This window comes from Patagioenas fasciata, chromosome 1 (genome assembly GCF_037038585.1).
Source record: "Patagioenas fasciata isolate bPatFas1 chromosome 1, bPatFas1.hap1, whole genome shotgun sequence".
NCBI classification, from domain to species: domain Eukaryota; kingdom Metazoa; phylum Chordata; class Aves; order Columbiformes; family Columbidae; genus Patagioenas; species Patagioenas fasciata.
The window spans coordinates 134,473,618-134,496,232 of NC_092520.1; the positions used below are offsets into that span (position 1 = coordinate 134,473,618).

Genomic DNA, 22,615 nt, shown 5'->3' on the forward strand with positions numbered 1-22,615 from the left:
GTCAGATGTAGTTAAATGAGATGGAACAGGGAAGGCAGCTACAGTTGAATGAACAATGTTCGTGTTTGATTAGGGAAATTCTGCTTTTTATTATTTCATGGTTAGCCAGAAGGAAGACCAAATGTCAAGCAAAGCATGAATGCTTTGGTGAACCACAGACAGGCAAATAAGCAGAAGAAAGGGAGGAAGTAACAGATACAAGTAGACCATCTTGCTAGTCAGGGCAAATGCTTCTGTGTCTAGCCTAGGTAGCATAACAAGAACAAATGCAGTTTTGAGAAAGTCCAAGCTACACTGGTTGTCATGCAGTTGCTGACTAAAAACTTGCATCTGCATGGTGATGCCAGTAGGGCTTTTCCAAGCAGCATGTTGGGGGTGCCCACAGCTACTGCTGATCCCAGTAGTGCCCTGCACTTGGTTAATGTACACCCTGTCTGGCACCAAAACTGCACAGGTTGGGGCCACTACAACAGCAGCCACCCTCCTTGTTGGCACGGGAAGGGCTCTCAGGGCCACACATTCATGAGTGACAGTGACTTATTTTACTGATCCATGAACCCAGGGTTCACCCTCTGTATAGGCATCAGGATCATCCACTGGACAGGAATGCAGAAAAGTCATGGTAATGCAACTGATTGCTTGCAATATTACCTGCTCCAAGGAGACATATTTGCATGCTTGCTGCGGGAGAAATCATCACAAAACCTCACCCACAGTGACCTAATTACTGCTACATTTCTACTAGTATGTATAAACACACATGCACAGTACCTTCAGTGAACCTGTACCTGGTTGAAAAGTGTAAAACCAGAGGATACAAAAAGTGGGACTGTTTAATGAGTACTTTACCAGCAAAGTATTAGGGGACAAGTAATATAGAGGGTGTTAAACTTGATCACTGAATAATTGCTTAAGTGTCTGGTTGTCATTGCCATTGTTAAGAACAAAGGGGAAAAAGAAAAGCAACTGATCTACTCCACTAGTGTTAAAAAAAAAAAAAAGCCACAAAACAGAAAATCCAGTCTCTTTACACCCACATTTTTGGATTTAAGAGGCACCTTATTACAGTAATCTTCCCTAGATACATCAGATGGTATAGCATGGACTTGGAAGCTTTTGTGGTAGCTTTTCCTGCCTTACTAGCAGAGCTGTGAGCTAGATGACTAATCACTCCTTAATATCTCATGTTTCTTCCCCAAAAGCCCCTGAAATTAAACAACTGGGGGAAAACACATGAGCAGGGATTTGTGAAGTAAAAATCACTTTGAAATGGGCTTCTTTCCCAGTAATCCGTACGTTTTATTTAAGGGAGGGGAGCAGTGCTGAATTCAATTCTATTCCCCACATGCCCAGACAATTGCGAAGTAATTTGTGGTAATATATTTCAGACATATCCCCAAATAATGAAAACAAAACATAGATTTGTTGTAGGCCGCTCTGGCTTGGCTGTTGCTTGATTTTTTTCTGTAGGAACTTTCAAATCCAGATATCTTTCTCCCAGGTACATACCCCCATCCTGGGTTAGACAAGGAAAATAGCATTAGCCAACAAACACAAACCTACAACTACTCAGGACTTTCCCAACTGTGACACTACAGTGACTGAGCTTGGTGAGATCTTTGTTTCTTGGATGGCACAGTATTTACTGATGCCATTCTATTGATCACCCTCTTGCCCAAAAGCAAGCATTTGAGCTGTTTGCTGGATCAAAAGCTGATAATAGCCCCAAATCTTGTGTATCTAGCTGCATAAGAAAATGATTTGTGTAGATGCCTAGAAGCAGACACATGTTTACTGGGGGGAGCCTGTGAGAACTTTAGTATCTCCCCTCTCAATCACCATTAGAAACAACACACATTTCCATGTCACATACCACAGCTGTACAGCCCAGACAGACAGATGAGAACTGCATCTGCCCTGTGTATGGATGCACCACACACGCTAATGCAGAAACTTGGAGTACTTGGCCTGGCAGACACACAGCAAAAAGGCAAGTTGGATAGCACATGCCACAGCTGGACATTCTCTCTTTTTTTTTTTTTTTGGCCAAAATATGAAGGCTCCTAAGCAGAGGTATTTTGAGCATTCATAGTCAACTGAGTTATGAGTTGGAAAAACATCAGCCATGCAGTACTATCCGGTACATGCCCTTCTCTTCTCCTCCTGGTTCACACATTTTCACTGCTCTTTAGCTTTCTGGGCACACACTGTACCTTGTGATGACAGGGAAGAACAAGGCCTTTAAGTCTTTATCAATTGTTTCTACTATATTTTTAAAATGAGCTATTTCAGAAATTCTAACTTTTGTTGCCATAGGAATTAAACTGTAGGATTCAGCAGAATAATTTAAATGACAATGTTTAAGTAATTCACTTCAACTTTAATTCTCCACTCCCTCCAAGCTCCTCTTGAACATAAAGAAAAAGACTTTAAAAGCTCTCTCTCCCGCTCAGTGTCTCTTGACTAGCCCAAATTAGGAGGTGCAGCCCTGTTATCTATAGCAGAGCTTAGCAATGTCTCTTCCCACCCAAAAAGTGTCTCCTCTTCTTCCTGAGTAAAGCATCAGCAAAGTGCTCCTTGGCTCAGGCAGATCTCCTATATATTTTTTTTCCACCCCCAGCTAGTTTAAAGCAATGTTTAAGGGCTTTTTATACAATAAGAACCAAGTGAAAGGAGCAGCATCCAGTCCACTGTACAGCAGTAGGTTGGGATGCCCATACCTGGTGAGCTTGCCCAGGAGAAGGCCAAGCTGATCAGTGATCTACTACTCGGTGTAATTCTGAACCAAGTGTTTTAACAGAGCACTCTTACATGCTGCTTTCTGAGTTTGCTGGCTCCTCCTTTTCTATTTGAAAGGTTGAGGTCTACATTAAGTAAAAATAAAAAACAAGGACAGGTGATTTGATTAGCAATTCTGCTGGCCTTCTCCAGCGAGCAGAGACAAGGTGAGGAAGGAAAACAGTAAAAAGCTGACACTTAGACTTGCTATACCCCCTTGTTTGTTTTTTAAACCTTTGAACCATGGAAACTTGATAAGCAGCAAGAAGGTGGATAAAAGTTTTGTTTTCTCTGGCTTTAACTCTCTTCTGAGACGCTATCACTATTCTGACTTGTGAACAGTATTCTGCTTTCCCACCTCATGTTTAGAAGAGTCTTGGATTAATTGGAAGGGACTACTAAGTAGAATAAGGAATCTTGCATGCCATTAAACAGATGTCTAGCACTAACAACAACACTAGAAGTTCCTCAGCTTTCAGTAATGGTAACAGCTCTATTGACTTTCATGGTGCATGAGGGACAGCTTTAATTCTACACATATCCTGAAGCACAACACTTCTTTTTTCATAGCTGCTTTGACCCACTGATCCAAAGTCCTGGTCAGGAACAAGAAGAGAAACCTCTCCAGGTTATTATGTCTCTGTAACTTCACAGATGCTGTCAGGTGGTGAAGCCACTTAAGAGATTAAGAACCTAATGCCTGTCTGTTCCTTAGCAAATGAAGATGAGCCAAGACAGCAAGCCACTGACCATATTTTGGCATGACTTTCTGGCATTTACAGTGGTCTTATTTATCATCCAATGACTCCCTTTCATCACATGTATCTAGTGTGCTCCAGTGCTCTGCCTTGCATTCTTGCTTCTAAAGTCTGGCTTATCTTTCAGCTGTCTGGCCAAGCCTACTCTAGTAACCTATGGTCACAAGATCCTGTCTCAACAACGTATTACAAACTGGTCACAGGGATAGGGAATTACATGGCTATACTAAAAAAAAAAAGGCACTATAAACATCAATCTAGTAGTATACTTAATCTGATTGATCCAGCTATATGGAGACTACTTTGTGTCCAGCTCCACTTTTAGCAAAGGTGTAACAGCATTTCCACAGCTCTCATTGTTGCTACTGTTGGCTACAGGCAAATAGGTATTTTCAGAACTCCCCTACCCGCCCTCCCCCCCCAACACACATGCTTTTACCTCTGGAGTTGCACAACCAAATCCTTTTATGGGAATGTACAAGAGGGGTTTTCATAAGCAAGCTGGAGATTCTGGGAGGCACAGCTGCTGCTTTGTGGAGGTAGCTCACAGCACTCTGTAGTCTCTCCACCCCCTTAAATTCACCTTGCTGTGCTGCCCACTTATTTGCGCCTTCATTTCCACACAGATTGACATGCGTGGTCACAACTAAAAAGAGGGGACCTTAGTCATGTTTTATGTAATATTTCCTTGCATCTCAAAGGGAAAAAGGAAAGAGAGAGGAGGAGGACGCTGAAAGACTAGAATGTTTTCATTGGATTTTCGTGAAAAATTGTTTTCCTATAGGCCTGGAACTGGGTGGGAGATATTTTTACCATAATGTCCTAGTATAGTGGAGTCTACAAAAAGGATATGACAGGCGAAAATGGCTCTTGTTGATCCTGTGCTGGTGAGGCATTTTGACTGACTACTTAACAGGTAGTTTTATATTTTTTAAATGCAAGCTCTCAAATGATTAGCAATATCAGAGCGAGGATAGTCTTTTTCTGTTTCAGTTTTCCTGCATATACTTCAACATCCTCTTGCATTATTTTGAACCCAGCCAAAAGACTGGACAACCACTGAGACCATCAACTGAATGCAGGACAAACCAAAAGGAGAACAAGGGAAGTTACTCGCAAAACTTGCACAGGACAGTGAAATACAAACACGAAAGAGGGGTGGGGTGAGCACGGCAGGGGAGAAGGAACAGTTTAAACTTATCCCAGTATATTATCAGCATTCCCTCGGGTATTTTATTCAAAACGGTAGAATTTAATCTGCACTGTCTTTGTATAAGTGGTATAATCTCTAACAACCTCTGCCTCACATACACCTTTTTTCCTGAAGGCTAACGGAGCTACTTCACTGATAAGCGTTCTGGTAAAACACCTTCTGGGTAAACGCGCTTTTATAAGCAACCCATTCTGAAGCTAATGAAACTGTAATATGTTTATGGGCCAGAACATTGGCATTTCTAACACAAAAGTTACTCCATGGAACTGGAGTTGGTTGACAGCAACTGAGGGTCTCGCCTAATGCTCTTACCAGTACATCCTACCTCCTGGCTTCTCTTGTGCAGATTTGTCTAAATAAACAGTATCTCAAATTCCCAGACTGGAACAGGAACATGATTAGACTCAGTCTCCTTATTTCATCATCCCTGTGGTGCAAGGATGTGTCAGAGCAGTCCTGGAGCTGTCAAATTAATGAACCACCGAACTACCTGAGAGAGTGTGCAACACTTGTGTTACTCTTCTTGTCTCACCACAGGCAAGACTGTCTGTAGAAATGGTTTTTTTAACATTCATGCCTCCCCCTTGTGTTTCTGCCATATTAACTCACCAGACTATGTTTATTTCTCAAAAGATCTCTCCTCATGCAAACTTTACACATCATATTTTCTTGATTTCCTGCTAAATATGTATATCCAAGATAGCACTGAGAATAAAACTTCTTTGAGTTGCTGAGTCTAACATTTCCAAGTGAAATCAACCAGAATTACAGCTATAACAAAGTTATTCAATATTTAACATAGAATCTTATCTTAGGTGACAGGGAGCATAACATAATTACCTTGATCTAGCACAAGCTATGAAGAGATAAATTAAATATTACTAATTCTGTTTCAATAGCAAGAGGAATCTTACTACTCATTACTTGAGAAGTGTGACTGAATTGGGGTTGGAAGTTTCTTTTACTGTTGCTGGGTTTCTTTAAAGCAATGAAAGTATTTTTGATTTGGAGAACCTGGAGAAAAGAACATGGAAAGCAAGAAAGAGAGAACTCCTGTCCTGATCCTGACCTCCCTGACAAGGATAAGGTCACAGCAGCTATTGTTTTGTACAAGAAGTTTTTCTGCACAGAGGAAGCAAAAGGTTACCTGATGACATGCAGAAGAAAAAGAAAAAAATCAGACAGTGAACATACCTGACTTGCCCACGCCAGCTCGACCAAAGATCGCCAGCTTCACTTCTGCGCTTTTAGCCATGCTGGAAGGAATGGAGTGGCAACAAATTCACTCGATAATCAAAAGTGAAGCAGAAGAACTGTTTCCAGCTCCTGTCTTCGGCTTCACCATGTCATTGTGACGTCAATGCAGCGCCTGGGGAAGAACACCACAAGGATGGAGCTGCAAGGAGCCCAGCTCTCCCACAACCTCCCCCTTTTTTCGTTTTTAAATAGTCACAATAACTGATGCTACATTCCTGCTTTAAACATTGCAGTAACACCACTGACACATTAGGCACTGTTCACACTTCAGCTTTCTAGCTCTCACTGTTTGCTTCACACTGGCGTTGTAATATTGCAAAAGGTACTTAACAATTCAAAGCACCTGCCTCACAGCTACGCTAAGGTTTCTTATTCTTTCTTTCTTTCTCTTTCAGCTGCAATTGTTTATATTTACTGTATTTGCCTCAACTCCAATGAATTAGTTTTTGTAGAATATATTTAAAAGCCATGAGCACTCACTAATGCTGCCTGCAGGTAGCTGATCCTTCCTCAAGCACTCCAGTTCCAGAAAGGTCTCAGTTACTCAGCTGCAGTGTTTTAAAAACCTCTAAGCACTTGTACCTTGCCTATTCCACTGAACAAATCCGTACTCTGAAGTTCTCTAGTGCTCCTTGTTTAAGCTGCCTCAGCTCATACATAAACATTTGGCAAAGCGTGGGTTAGAAAAAGGATGCCAGAATTTCTGGTAAGACACTTTTAATAGGCCATGTGGGAATTATCTATATTTACAGCTTCACTGCATGACCTTCAGCAAGTCACCTGACATTCCATCTCCTTGACTTCTGTAGCCCGCAGAGTAAAAAACATAACAGCACCTGTCACTGTAAAATGCTTTAAGATCTTGGGCAGAAAAGGTCACCTGTAACAATAAGGATGATCCTCACCCCTAACTAAAACCTCCAAAATTCAGTCTCCCTTTAAAACAGAGTAGAATATCTCTTATGACTGCAACCTGATGTAAAGGTTTGCTGTTGTGTCAAAGTGTCCACTTCAGTGATGCAGGAAGCCCTATGTTAGTATTAACCACGTTACAGCAAAACCTACTACAAACACGTTTCTTAAAATAAAAGCCTGGGGAATTTGCCCATAAAAACTAGCTTGTAAAAAGAAAGAGTAAAGATGCCTAATGTAGAGGAGAGTCCCAATATATCTCTGAGGTCTTTACATTCCCATTAATTTTGCCTAAGAGTAAATATCAGACCACGCTCACTTTACATGAACAGTTACAAACGTAAAGTGTTCCAGGAGCTGTATCATCCATCTGGGTGGGTGTGAGGGGGACACCAGCATTTCCGTTCCAAAGAAGCTCCCAGGCGCCAGCTGGTATCGAACTCACCGGCGCGCCCGGCCAGCGCCTGCGGCACGACTGCTGTTCCGCGCAGGCACCGCTCTCCGCCGCCGGGCGCTCCGCAGCCCCGCCAGCCTTTTGCCGGCAGGTATATTTTACATTTCTATGTAGACATTGATTCATTACCGCCTGCTCCGTAACTTCGGGTAAGCTCTGCTCCCCGGCCGGGTCCCGGCAGGTGCCGCCCGCCTGGCGCAGAGCTCCCCTGTACGCCCTGCTCCGCGTCCGCGGCCCCGAAAGCAGGGGGCACCCACTCACGCTCCTCCCCACGCCCGCCCCGCTCCTCCTCCCCGCACCCGCAGAGGAGCCCCGCGGCTGTGCACAGCTCCGCGCCGCGCCCCCGGCACTCACCTCTTTGCACGGAGCGAGCATAGCGGAGCGGCCGCGCTCGGCGGTGTGCGGACTGCACCGCGGCGCTCAGCGACGGAGGCGCGGCCCGGCTCGGCTCCGGCGCTCCCGCCGGCGGCAGCGGCGCGGCCGCACAATGCGGCGAGGCCGCCCGCCCCTCCGCCCGCCCGGCGGCAGCTCCCGCAGCGCCCGCCGCCGCCGTGCGGCACTGCGCCGTCCCCTGCCGGTCGATAGGCGCAGCACGGCCGCCCGGCGCGGCGGTGCAGAGGGTGCCGGGCGGGACACGGAGGGCGGGCGAGGTGGTGTCGTCCCCTCGCTGCACGTTCCTGCAAGCGTTACCCGGTGACTGGCGTGGTCTCCGAGAGGAACGAGCGCTGCCCTGTAATTCGGCGTATTTAACGGTAGCGTAGTCTTTAATTATGTGGGACAATGGCTGTTGTTCACATGCATAAATTTTGGCTAAGTGCTTGCTAGCGGGCTCGGCCAAGTCTGCTCCATAGTTTAATTTAACATTTCAAGTACTCTCCCTTCATCAGCTTCCTTACTGCTGCCCACCAGTACCGCCCTGTATAACTGTACAGAGCCAGATCGTCTCTCTCTGTCATGACAAGCATAGCAGCAAAGTGACAGGAAGTTTGCTGCCTCATCATACTGCTTTCTAGTAGCATCAACTTTTTATGCTGCACTCTTCCTCTCTACATCCCAACATAGCTTATGGGAAAGGAAAGCATTGTTATTTCAGTTTGCAAATGGGGAAAACCAAACGTGTAATTACATCAGTCCCTCCAAGAGGCTGGTGTCAGAGCCAGAGATCAAGTTCTGAAATGGACCAAATTCACTGGGCAACTCTTGTTTCCTTGTGTATGAAACTATCCAGTAATGAAAAGATACATTAGCAACAGATGTGAACAAAAGCTGGAAAGCACTTAGAGTTCAGTGGATGTTCCTCCTCTGTTTCTTTTCCAGTCTGGATCTGAATGAGATACAAGATGAGTAGAAGAAAAAGCTCTCACCTCACTGTTTTTCTTGATACAAAATTAAAGAAAAGTTGAGTTGGAAAAGATGTTTCATGATACAAGTCTCTCTACAAGAGCATGATAAGCATTTAGGGGGTAGGGCGGCAGTCCTGAGGAGAAATGGGCACCTACTATTCCCTCCAAGCTGTATCAGCTGCAGGCACTCAGGAGCAGATCTTAAAATAGTTGCACTGCACATCATTCGAAGGCAAAAAAAATTAGAAGGCAGATGTGAAAGCAGTAGTGTGGTTTATGCTTTATTTTTTAAAAATAAATGCTGAGGCTTTAAACCTTCACTCTCTGTTTGGTTTACATAGTTCAGAGGGATTAGCTTTTTCCATCCTCCTAAGAGAGCAACTGTTGAGTGTCTATTTTGCATCCGGGGAAATGTGTGTTAGTCTCGAGGCCTGACATTTGTTTTGTGTCTATGGAATTCACCCTGCATGGGGCTGTCAAATTAAAGACGATAACTGGCTTTTCCAAAGCAGCAGATAATTTATTGGTCATTAAAAATCCTAGTCGCTGTGTAGTCTGTTTGCACTGAAGTCTCTTGCGCCAGGACGCAAGAATTTTGTAAACACTAATCACGGACACAGACAATGTCTTCAGATGGTTGACACCAACAGGGCTGGTCCAGGACCACTTCAGTTGCTGTTTGTTTTCTCTGTACTCTCTGTGCTTCTCATACATAATGTTGATGTGTCTATTTTGGTTTTCTTTTGTTGTTGTTGTTTGGTTTGGGGGTTTTTTTGTCTTTGGTTTTTGGGTTTTTATGCCTTTTTTTTCCCCTACCCAAAATGGGTTTTGAAAGCCTTATGTTTTAGTCCTATAGACCAAGGACCACCTTGCTTTGTCATAAGCAATGGTTTTTGGTAGTTGTGACTGACACAGTGTATTTTCTTGATGGCTTTGCCACTTGTGTTCATTCTGAAGGGTGCTCATGGTTATTATCCTGGCATGGATAATGAGATCGAGGTTTTCCCCTGTGAAGACCATCACCTGACTGACTGCCTGAATGACAGGGCAGGTTCCTTTTCTGGCCTTGCGACTTACGAAAATGTGGGAGAAGGAAAGCAAAGCTGAAAAAAGGGTCTGATCCCAGATGGCCTGTATGCTATCAGTCCAAATTCAGCCTGATTCAGCTGAACTTAGGATCACCCCATTTCCTACCCCACAGAGCCATGTCTCTTAGATTTCTCCCCTTTTGTCCCTTGCATCTTTAGTCAGTCATAAAGTTTCACAGCCTGAATTCATTTTTTGAAAATAGCACTTTGATATATTTAAAAATATTATTCTTGTTTTACCAGGAAAATGAGCAGCCCCAGCACAAGAGGATAGATGGCTTTGTGGGAATTATTGGCTGGAGTAGAGCTGAAGGAAACTCGCTCCTTCTTGTAGGCTTCTTTTCTACATAGTGGTGAAGTTTATCTGCCTACAGTCATCAGTGAGTTTGTCTGTGGCTTTATGACTCCTAGGGGCAACACTGAGCCTTGTCATAGGGCAGAGCAGGTGACCTTCTCCCCCTTGGTGAGCCCAGGCACTATGGACGTGTTGCTGCTGAAGAGCTGTGAAAATGGAAACTAAGGCTGTGAGACCATGGCGGTGTAGTTATGCCAGGGTCTGTAACTTGGGCTTGCACCTCATGGTGCTTAGCTTCCTTGTTATCCACACCTGATTGCATCCCTTTTTGCTTATCCAGAGCAAAAAATGTGGTTTATTTCTGGTCTGGTAAGTGCCTACCTTCAGAGCATCAGGCTACCCCTATGCACCAGTAACCCTAACAGCTGACGGGCAGATAATGAAATTGGAACGCAAACAGCTTCAAATGCAGGTGAAGCCATAGACTCTTAAGACAAAGCAAAATGGTGTTTCAGGACTGATTAACAGAGTTGCAACCAAGTAGTTACAGTTGACAGAAGTATTTTAGAAAGGTTCATGATTTTAAGGTTCATGATTTTAAGTCCACTTAACTGGCTTACTAAGTGTTGCCAAAGTCCAGAGTGACCTTTCTGTCTGGTGTGGAGGTGCTACCTGTTTATCATCAAACACACCTATTGGCTTCTCATTTTAATTGTGGTTGCTTATGGTTTCTGGAGGCATTTCTGTTGTGAAAGTCAATGGCATTTGCTTCCTGAAAGGTGGGAAAGGGGACTGGTGTGACACTGCAGGCCTGACAGCTAACACATTAAGAGGATGCATGAAGAGCAAAGGACTGCTGAAGGTGTGGTTGTTGGTTGTTGTTGTTGTTGTTGTTGGTGGTGGTGGTGGTGGTGGTTGTTGTTGTTGTTGTTGTTTTCCAAAGCTGGAAATCTCATTGTTGATGACAATTTTACAGGTTTCAACAACTTCTGAAACAAGATTTGGGCATGGGGTTTGATGACACTCATGAGAGATAAAAAGATGACAGAGACTTTGTTGCAGAAGGTTATAGAGGCATCTCTGAATCCTATGGAAATTAGTAGTATTTCACCTTCTGAGCCCCTTTGTGCAACTGAGTCCAAGTGTCTACAAACTGTAGGGCAGGACATACCATTGGTGACATGGCCAAGGAAACAGACTCCTCTTGTCTGATTCCTGCAGTAAGGAGGTGGTTATTGGCTTCATGACTACTGTCTTTGCTGCTGCTGAAGAAGAGCAGCCCAGACCTGCAGTGAGGATTGCTCTAGAATGGAGCACACCTGGCCAGAGCTGGACCCTTGTCTCAAACAGTAACCCATCGGTGACTTGGTTTACTTTTTTGCCTTTCCTTCCACTCTCCTGAGAGCTGAGATGATACTTGATAACTAGTAGAAAAACTACCAAATAAATAGCATGTTAACACAAATATTTGTAGCTACTAGTAAAGGTTCACAGGGAAACATTCAGATTGTTTTCTTCATTTTCACATAGTATCTTCCAAATGTTTTTGTGTTGGCTCTCCACAAGGTACATAAATCTGTTCAGTTACACTAATCTAGTGCTGTGAAAAAACTGCAAATTTCTCATTAAATTATGGACGAATTTTGCTGTTAGGTTGGTTCGTAGTCAATACGAAGTATTGCTCTTTAAAATTAATTTTGCATTTTCTCATATTTTCCCTCGTGGCTTATGAAACACTGAGTTCATATTGATGGGTTTTCTTGATTATACTCTATATACTTATAACTTCTCTTTCTCCCAACTTTTTCCTCACTATGCAGAAGAAAAATCAAATACATGTTTTTAAGATACAGGTTTTATTACTTCATAAGTGTTTATTTCTAATGTAGTAGATAAGACCACAATCCTGTGAACATTTGTTTGTATTTAACTTTGCATGGACAGGCTTAATGGAGTGGCTAAGGAAGCTGCAGCTTCCCCATTAGTATCACTTGAAGGTGGGCTGCGGAGTTGCCTGGAGAATCCAGGCTTCAACATTTGGTTCTATTTGGCTTGACAAGGTGTTTTTTTATTAATGTAAAATTAATTGCTGTAAAGTCCTAAAGATAGAAGGGTAACTGTAACTCTCTCATATATGTTTATAATTATTAAATACCAACTGGCTTTAAACCATGGAAGTCCAGTTTCTATACAGAAGTTTGGAGTAATAATTAAATAATCTACATAATATTCTGCAAACTAGGTACTACTCTTCTGCTAGAGAGATTTGTGTTATGGTTTTAATAAATACAGTTATAGAATTAAAAACCACTGGTAACAGTTGCAACAAATTTTGCAACAAATGTGCAATACCAGACTTTATTAATGAATGAGTTACACTGATGTGTCATCTTAATTTCTTACAGATGTAGCCACGTTCTTTGAAAGGACCAGTGGAAATTGTCGTAAATTCATTTGCTATTCACATTAATGAAAGCTAGCCCTTATTCTTCCTCAATGGCATTATGATTGCAATCTGGATTGCCATAGGGACCTCACTGTAATTCATCATTGCTTCAGTGTTAAAATTCTCTGGTGGAACCAGATATTGGTGTCGACAACATCTGGCATTTTACATCTCTCATCTTTTTTCTACCTCCTTCCCACTGATTAATTGAGAGAACAGGAAGGGGAAATTGCTGCCATTGTTAATATCTTCAAGAAACTAAATAACTGTTAGAACTTTGGAGGGTGTTTAGATGTAGGATTTTGGAGATACAGGCCTTTCCACAGAGGTGAAGCTGAAGAACATTTGCTGTAACACCAGTCATTGTGACATGCCTGGAGAGGCAGGAGGCCACGCTTCCATCTCCCATTCTGAAGCCAAGCAGTGGATTTCACAGGGCTTGCCCATTCATGGGATAGTGTCTTGGCGACCACACTACGTACATATCTGTGTGAATATATATACCATTTCTTTCTCTGGGTCTGTTTCATGTTGTATATAACACTTCTGTACTTGTATCGAAGAGAGAGATGGGCTGTCCTGGTTTTCTAAGTAGGAGTCTTTATCCATGCCTGATCAAATCCAGACTTGGTTCCTACCCAAGCCTTTCAGATGCTAGCCCATTCTCAGGAGCAGGGTTTAATTGAGCTGAGGCATACACTGCAAGGGAAATCTTGAGTGGGCTATTCCTTAAGCATAGACTATGTCTGCCTGACAATATGATGCTTTGTGGGAATATGACCATGGCCAACATCAAGTGGACATGTCAGCCCGTGTCCTTCCTAAATGGCCTGATAACATGTATAGCAAGGTGCTGTGGGAGTATGAGGCACAGCCAGATAGCAGGATGGGTTTACAGGATGCTGTCAGGGAGCATCTTGAGACAGAGCTGAAAGGTCTAAACCTGCAGCTAGGATGAAGATAGTTGTAGCAGTCCTGCCATAAAGAATATTTAGTTATGTTTAGGAAAACATGAGTGTGATAAAATAATAGCATCCTGCCTCAAAACAATATGGTCTTCATGGATAAGGTACAATCTGGTGAGTTTGGAGAGGGTTGGATTTGGAGCTCTTCAGGAAAAGGGGAAACTCAACTTCACATTCTATATGTAGTACTGGTTAAAGATAGGGTAAAGATCAAAGAGGGGAAAGTGAAGAAATTGTCATCATGATAGTAATTATCTTAACTTTTCTATCTAAGCTATCCAGAACTGACATGCTTCTTTTTAGGTTAGCCAGACAACTGTATAAACAAAAAAATGAGTTTTTTTTTTTCAAGAGAACCAGACTTTTATCCATTCCTTGATTTCTCATCAATTTCTGTTCCTGTGTGTAAAGAGACAGCAATTTTGTTTATAAAATCCATTAATGTTTATAAATTCTCCAGAAATATGCTTTTGTGCTTTCCTCTATCCTGTCTGCTGTGCTTGGGAGGAACTCATACAAAGTTAGTTCATTATCTTCCTTCAAATCTGCCTCTTAAAATTCCTCCTTGCCATAATCCCTAGAATCAACTTGACAAACATTTGTCTATAAATATGTTGTGACCACTGCCTTCCATGCTAAGTAATATTTTTGCATTCTCTGTCCTTCTCTATCCACATCCATCAGTTGTCCCCCAGGACTAAGAGCATGTTGTGGTAGGGAACCAACTTTTGTCGATACAAATGCCCCTCCACTGGAAAGGCCTCTGCACAATTCATGTCAATGGGATGGTGACACATCTGTTAGATATCTTGAAGAAAAAGTAGTAAGTACATTTTTCAGTCAAGGACTAGTTGATCTGCTGTTTGTGGGTCTTGCGAACTCAAACCTGATTCACTTACCCAGGATTGGAGGCTGAATAATTTCTTCTGCCCTCCAGTGTGTGCTTGAACACACATTTTTCCTTGAAGTTCACCTGTGTATTTCTTCTCTGTGGTGTTGTTTTGGAGAACAATACTCTGGGATTTATATGGCCACTTTTCTCCACAATATTTGGGGACAAGATCTAGAGGAAGAAAAAAAACACCAGCTATTTAGATACTTGATTCCTACGATGTGTTAGTGTTGTCTAAATACTTTTTTTGGAACTGTCCCTGAATTCTTTATCTATAAAGCAATGAAAGAATTCAAGCAGCCTCTGAGTCTTTTCTCTGTTCAGGGCACAGATGGTGAAGGAAATGAGCTCTGTCAGCTTAATAGGACCTATTCGAAGCTGATACCAGATGCTGAGCATTTATCTGCTGCACTGACTGTAGGACATGAGGTGATGGTGCTAGTGGATTATTCATCCTTGTCTGGAAATCATTATTGCTAATCAGCCTAGCTTTTTTATACTAATTACTGTTATCACATTACTTACCAATGTTTCTGTAAACTAGTTTCTGAGACTGTGTGCGTGCTCTGAAAGTTTCAATCAGCCACAAAAAACATTTGTCACCATTTGTAATTCATAAAGCAACATAAAAGTTTGTTAGGACAGAATGAGACAAGCAGTCAGAGACACCTTCCAACCAAGCAGAAGGCAATGTTAACAAACGAGTGTTACAAAAACAAATTTCTCAGCATATTGTCCTGTAGAGTGGAGAGACTCTAAAAGGACTTATTTTTAAAAGCAACTAGTAATGCCATAATTTCAGAAATCTTTTAAGCACACATTAAATTCCCATGGACTCCCAGTTCAATTGAAGGCAAAGCCTGAAGGATTCACTTAAGACATCAGCAATGAAAAGAGAAGAAAGAGATACCTCAGATTAGGTCTCTAGTTCTTTACCCAGGCTTCTCATCTTCATATAAACACAAATCCCATGTAACATTATTATGAACAAACCAAGCAGTAGCTAGTTTATTTAAGCTGCTCATTATTTCAGTATCCACTGATAGTGGGATAGCTGGAATACACTTAAGAATACTCCTTAAGGAACACTATTCACTGATGACTGTACTACACCTTTAATTAGTATGTCATCACTAATAATAATAATAACAATAATAATAATAATATCTTTAAAAATCTATTAAATGTTTTGGGTTCAAGTTGGACAAAAGATTAAAAATAAATGCTACATGTTCAAATACTTAAAATTAATTTATTTTTTGTTTGGTTTTATCTAGAAAAAAAAATATAGAAAATTCATAATTTAAAGCAATAAACATAGCTACAATATCCTTGCACAATTAAAGAACATCCTGTACTGTACAATGGTACATGGGGTTTTTTTGTTTGTTATTGGAGTTTTCTACCTCAGAAATGAAATAGTGCGTTTTCTCTAAGGTCACACAAGATTGTAGTTCAGCCATTTCATGCATGCAGGTGCACAGCAAGTGAGCACCGAAAAAGAATATGTCAAGTGAAACAGCTTAGATATGAGACTTTTACAATATTTTGGCTGATGTTGGTTAAATTTGTTCTAAACTGTGGATCCTTAAACAGAAAGAACAGGATGTTTTGCACAGTCAAGATGATTTCTGTTGGCATCTGCTTACAGATAGAGGTGATCTGAAGTCCTTGTAGCAAAGAAAGAAAAACAAATACTTTTCTGTAGTGTTCCACCTAGACTGAAATGCTGGAACAACAGCTCATTGCTGTCCTTGTAATAAAACAGGAAGAAGTCAACATATTTTGAAGTGTCATGTAAAAAATGGAGAATGGTGGTACATCTCTTTTCGGTAAAGTAACTCTGATGAAAACAGCATAAGTGGTTGTCAATTTTAATACTGATGTAAGAGTTTATCCTTGGCTTCCCTAAAACCTTTGGTAAAAAAATGTTACAAGATAGTTGTGTTTCAAATTTTTTGACATCTGTTTTGGAAGTCTTTAAGAGTCGTGATATTCATGCAGAATTTACAAGCACGTTTTCTGAAAATGAGGCACCTAGATCTGTCTGTTGTATTTGAAAACACCAACTCTTGTCTTAAATTGCTGTTAATTGAATTACTATTCATCTTTTGAGTTATTCTATAACTGGATGTTTAATCTGATGTATCTTATACCAATCTGACATTCAGAAGACAGTGATCCAGTATTTTATAAATTGTATTAATATTAACTTAATAAACTGTATTAATCCAGTATTTTATAAACTAGTTCCATATTAGATTTTTCCAAATGAGCAGCTACATTGAAGTAGCCCATACCATCCATCTTCCATATGATATGGATGTGTGTATATGACAATTTGCATTTCCTGTTAGTCATATAAGTATATTGAAACAAGATTTCTGTTGTTCCATCTCATGATTTTGTCAGACAACAAACTGAGAGTCCAGTCTGAATACAACATGATCATATGTGGCAAAATCAATTACTGGAACATGGGGAAAAGTATCCCCGGCTGTGGACAGTTTCTGTAGCTAATGTCTCCATTCTAGGCATTACTACTAGTGGTATCCTCTTAAAAATAGCTAGGGGAGGGTAGTTTATTTCATCTATCTTTAGCCATTTAATATGTGTCTAGCCTAAACTACTGATCTAAATTTCTGTAGTCCATGGAGTTATTAATACCTCTAACAGGCAGTTCACCTTACCTCTCTCCGAAAGTATCTTGGAGGTTTCAGTGTTTCAATACAACCTAACAACTTATTGCTGATATAATCTACTTCTAGCAACTCTTTTCACCTAGCTGGAGACTGGTGATAGGCATCCTACCTCCTTTTAAACTGTTTTAATTGAGTAGCTCAGATGGAGACATTTACTTTTGGTCAAATAGGTCCTATATCCAGCTGAAGCCTTGAGGGTTTAGTTCTTGAGCTCCATCCCTATAAAGTATATTTCCCAAGAAGTGACTGCCCTGCAGCTGGAGGTGCAGGACTTTTCTCCAGGGGTTCAAAATTTGGCATTCATATTCTACTTATGTGCCTTACCAGGCAGGTTTGTGATTTTCATTCTTGTTTTTACAGAAGATGAGAAACCTATAAAAATGACATGTATTTCTGTTACAATCTTGTTACACAGCTTTGGTCTATGGACAACATTTTGTTTTCCAAGCCACAGCAGAAGCATTCTGTAAAGCTTCGTATGTGTCATTGCTGAGCGCCTTTCATGCATGCAACTTTGTCTTTTTCTCTCTTAACTCCTAACCACTGTAACTGTGGACTACAATCTTCCTGGTGTTACTGTGAGATCTGAGGCCGTTGCCATCATCACCAGCAGCTACATAAAGGGCTTGATTGCTCCTTCTCTTGAACCTGAATGGGGGAGACAGTTTGACTTTAAGGAGGTCCACAATTGTCTTCAGTGCTCAACCCCAGTATTACTGCCCTGGCAACCACAGACCTTTCAGTATGACAATTTCCAGATGCACACAACTATTTAACATGGGTTTCAGGGTGGCACCTCTTAAAAGGCACAAACTAGCTGTTTGCATTCAGAAACTGGAATTCATAGGCTGAATTTCAAATGAAACAAAGATATTCTCCCTTTCAGGTTTTTTGAGGGTGCCATGGTGAGAGGACTGCATTTTTAAGTCTTTTTAAATGCAGGCAGCATGTGCATTCCATGGCTCTGTGCCATCTACATCATTAAACAACCTTCTTCTCTGATTTGTATTAATCTCGTAAGTACCACGACTGTGCTAACTATCCAGCCAAACTAAAAATAACCTGTGAAAATAATCCAATGTAAAAATGATTGCCTTCCAAAAGAGAAAGTAGTCTACTTTTTACAGCCCTTCTGCCATGTTACTGGTTACTGATGGTACCAAGAAATTTAAAGAAACTCATTGTTTGTGAGTTGCTTCTGAATCATAATTGGAGAAACCTGATGTAGGGAGAGCTTTGAACTATCAAAATGCTATTAGACTAACACTATGTAAGAAATATACTGAGCTTTTAAAATAACAGTGGTTATGCATGGAAGTTTCCCTAATGGATGCAAATTTATCCCCCCTTCCTTTGATTTGTGCCAAGTGTTGAACACTCATCCTATATTTTCATAAGTGTTACCAATTTTGTTAATTTTTCATGTAATTAATTGAAAGGTTGTATTAAGAAATCAAAAATTTGCAGAAGAAAACTAAAACTAACAACAAGGCTGTTCATTAAATCTTACTTTCCATGTATAATTCAGCTTGAAAAAAAACCCACCAACCCTGATATTTTAACGTAATTTATACCTAAAAGGAAGAAGAAAGAAGCTAAACCAAAACTAGGGATGTGGGTTCATGATTTTGGAGAGGATTCATTTTAGGAGAAAATGAAAGAGTTCTCCAGGTAATTCAGGACACCTGCAGAGCTTGACTTCTGGTTTATATAACTTGTAACATCAGCATGTCCCAATCAGTGCTTACAGGGGAGTAAAAATGTTCAGTCTCCCTACGTAAAATTGATTTATTGGAATTTATCCCTTCGCCTGTTAAGACATATAACCCCCCCGTGTGTGCCAGGTAAGATGATGGCATGTAAGGATGCAAACTTCTAGAAATATTTATTAATGGGTACATCAACCACAAATGGTTGTTACACATGAGCTCCAAATTGATTGGAATAGGATCACTGTATGCTCTATGCTGTGTAAGGCTTTGAAATGTGATAGCCAGCCAGCTTCTGGCACAAGAAAGAAATTTCTAGACACATGCCTTACCAAAGCTATCTCTAGGTATTTTAATTTAATATATAGGAAAGGCACACCAAAATTTTTTTTTTTTTTTAAAAAAAGACCAATAACTGCTTCTTTGTAATCTGTTGGTGTTGTGTTTCAATCTGCCAAGACTGTAACAGAATAGCATTGGAGCTCTGTAGCCGAATCGTAGACAAATCGTAACAAGAAATACATTCCCTCTGTTATTTATGACAAGAACAGTGGCTGAGTGAGCATTTAAAAAAGAAATGGGGTGGAGAACCTTCAGTTCCTGTGTCTGTCTGATTTAACACCTGAATTCTGAAAGCTTTGTCAATCTCATGCAATGAATTGGGAAGATCTGAAGGATGTGTTGGAGAAGCTTGTTTACAGTAGGGGTTCAGTGACTGAGTTTGAATTACATTTACCAACAGCCTTTGTGTTTGATGTACTCAGTCTCAGACAACGACATTCACATTTAAGCCATTTTACCTTTAAAACCAAGGTCCTACATTTCTCTCTAAGGTTTTTCTGCAGTGACTGTAACAATCACTGAAATGCAGAAAGGATGCTTTTATTTCTAGACTACCTAGTCTATTGTACGGTAGGATTAACCTATACACTCAATGTTTTAGAATGTAATTGTAATTTTTATGCCTTGCATTATGAGTTATCCCACATCATGGTGAGTGGTCACATGCCCTTGAACACAATGGAGCTTGTTTGGCCTTGAAGCTCAGCAGGGTTAGACCCCAAAAGTCAGTACTTGCATGGGAGGCTTTTGGGTGCTACAGGTTTTCAGCTTGATGTAAAAGGGGGAAAAAAATCACCCTGAGGACAACCAGACCTTGGAAATGGCTACCCAGAGAGGCTGTGGACCTTGTCCTTGCAAACTTTCAAAACCTAACTGAAGAAAGCCCTGGGCAACCAGGTCTGAATTCAGTGCTGAGCCTGTTTTTAGCAGGAAGCTGAGCTGGATGACCTGCTAAGGTGGCATCCAACCTGAGTTATTCTGTAGTCTGAGGCTGAATTTTTTTGTATTTCAATGTATTCATATATTTTTGTTGATAAAGTTGCATACTTACGTGAGTTGACTGTAATGGTAATATTCAATAATAATGATAATTGTATCATAAAAAAGATCACACTTTCTGGCATGAGTAGAAAAAATATTTTTCATAGATTTCTAAAAACAGCACTGATTGCCATAAGACTTACTTCATGCATAGGAAAAATTTCCACCAATTGCTAATGATAGCCTGTAAGATACTCAACAGCCTATAAATGAAGTAAATAATACAAATAACTGCAGACTAGCTTCTTAAGATAAAAGTCTGTATTTTCTTTTCTTCTTTAAGTGATATAAATAACCAAAACCAGGAATCTATTTGTGACAGAAGCAGAGTGGGCTGCAGTATTCTGCATTCACAGAACAATCCAGGTATCAAATAAAAGCTTTGCTTTACAAAACCTATGCACAGCTAAAAAGTTTGGTCTACTTGCTTGGCTTCTTGTTTTTCTAACAATATACTAGTTCTTCTTTCAGTTGGAAAAACAATTACCAGGTATTTTGGAAAGACATGCTTTCAAAATAGGTAAATATCCAAATGTGTCCAAAATTGTCCATTTCTCCACTGTTGAAAATTGACTAATTCATTGTCCTTGGGGTTATTCTGAAGACCTGGGTGGCAGTGTTGAAATGCTGGAAAATGTGAAAAGTCTGATGTTTTCCAAATATTAGAATAATGTATTTTTGTACATAAAGGATTGTCTGTTGCAATTTTGAAATTCTTCATGAACAAAGAGATAATGGACACACATTTTTAGTGACTGAGTATAATTCCATTATTTCAAAGTATTTTTAATACTATTGCAAATATTTTATACATGTTGAAGATTGAAACAATGCATTTTTTTAGAGTGAAATTAAAGAAAAATTGCCAGTAAACTCTTGACTGTAATCTTTCCCTAAAAGTACATCATGACAAAGTGGAAAAAAATGGCGAGCAATTTTATTCAGTGACATATTAGCTCTCCAGTACTTCTTGTTTTAACTTTATTAGCTAAAATCAACCTCAGTCAAAAAAAAAAAAACAAACAACAACAAACAAACAAACAAACAAAACTCTGAAAAATCTTGTCTTTTTAAGGACATTTTTAAAGTTTCTGATAGGTTAAGGCTTGGCTAAGGTCTGTATATGGGTTATTATCCAGTGAGTTCTGCGTTCCAAAGGGCCAACACACGCTCCAGCAGTCTTGTAGTGGTACATAGGCAATGTCTCCTCTTTACTCTTTTAAAATGTGTCTTATGCTAATTTCTACCTTAAATGAAACAGTATAAAACTGTTTTCTTTGTATAGCAAGGTTCAGACAGATTGCAGAAATATGCTGAAAATTGTTTCTCTGAAGGGAAGTTTCAAAAGCTGTTTCCAGTGGCATTTGTAGTTCTATGTCTTCATAACTCATTGGATTTCTACCTTTACTTCATGGTGCCATGTGCTTACTTATGGTGTTTTTCTCACTATGGGATTCTTGCATGGGCCTAAAAGTTCTCTGAGAAACCTGATCTAGTTGAAGATGTCCCTGCTCATTGCGGGGGGGTTGGACTAGATGACCTTTGAAGGTCCCTTCCAACCCAAACTATTCTGTGATTCTTGCTGCATGGAGGTTTTTCCCTACACAAGCCAGAAATCTCATACAAACAAATGTGCTGAGGAAAGTGATTATCACCAGCTCCCACTGTCTCTTTTGCAGCTCATAAAAGGGGCAGAAAGGAGAGGGTCTCACTGTACTGTCTCAGCCCAGCTGGGAAAGGAAGAGCGTGTGCGAGTGCAGGTGGGCTGGCTTTGAAGACAGGCCGAATTTTGGCCTTCACTTAGCTGTGTTGCAGCTGCACTGCTCCTTAGTGATGCCTGGCAGTTAGAACTCACTTTAGCAGAAACTAGGAAATCTAGTTCTGAAACAGTGATCTTTGCCAGTAGGCATGTTTTGCTGGTTACTTCTAGCATTAATTAGTCTTAATGGCTTTGGGAACATGTTGGGAGGAGTGTGCTAGTTAGGTGGATTATCTTCAATAATGGCGAAGTCCTTCAGGGTGAGGCTTGGTAGAAAAGGCTGGGTTCCAAGGGGAAAATAATGCCTGGCATCATATAATTAAGAAATGTATCACTGAGTATACACCCAGTGAAGGTGAATGAGGTAGGCTTTTGGATAGATTAATTCTGGCACTTTGTATTGTGTGAGTCCTTTTTACATTTTTTTTAAATATAATGTATTTAAACAGCACACAAAATACATATTTAATCCAAATATGTACAGAAAAGACTGTAATAATACAATATCTTCTAAACAGAGAGACAATTTAAATCAATTTGGGAACTGCAGATGCTATGAAAGGCAGCAGCTTTCTTTGAGGGAGTTGCACATGGTAGAAGGTGCCACAGCAATGTTATGTAACATTTACCTTTAGGAAGGAACATGAAGACAGATATTTAA

The 22,615-nt window shown here is 40.6% G+C and overlaps 1 protein-coding gene across 5 annotated transcripts in view; it reads right to left on the reverse strand.

The window, feature by feature from the left end:
* Window positions 1–7,868, reverse strand: part of RERG (RAS like estrogen regulated growth inhibitor) — a 107,887-nt gene extending 100,019 nt beyond the window's left edge. Inside the window, exons 1-2 of one of the 5 annotated variants that reach the window (XM_065847656.2) lie at window positions 7,727–7,868; window positions 5,944–6,118 (exon numbers count right to left, since the gene is read on the reverse strand). In XM_065847656.2, coding sequence (XP_065703728.1) covers window positions 5,944–6,004 — 61 coding nt within the window. In that variant the 5' untranslated portion in view covers window positions 6,005–6,118; window positions 7,727–7,868. The other 4 variants (XM_071815511.1, XM_071815514.1, XM_071815509.1 and 1 more) reach the window with 4 other exon arrangements.
* Between the last annotated feature and the right edge of the window lie 14,747 nt (window positions 7,869–22,615).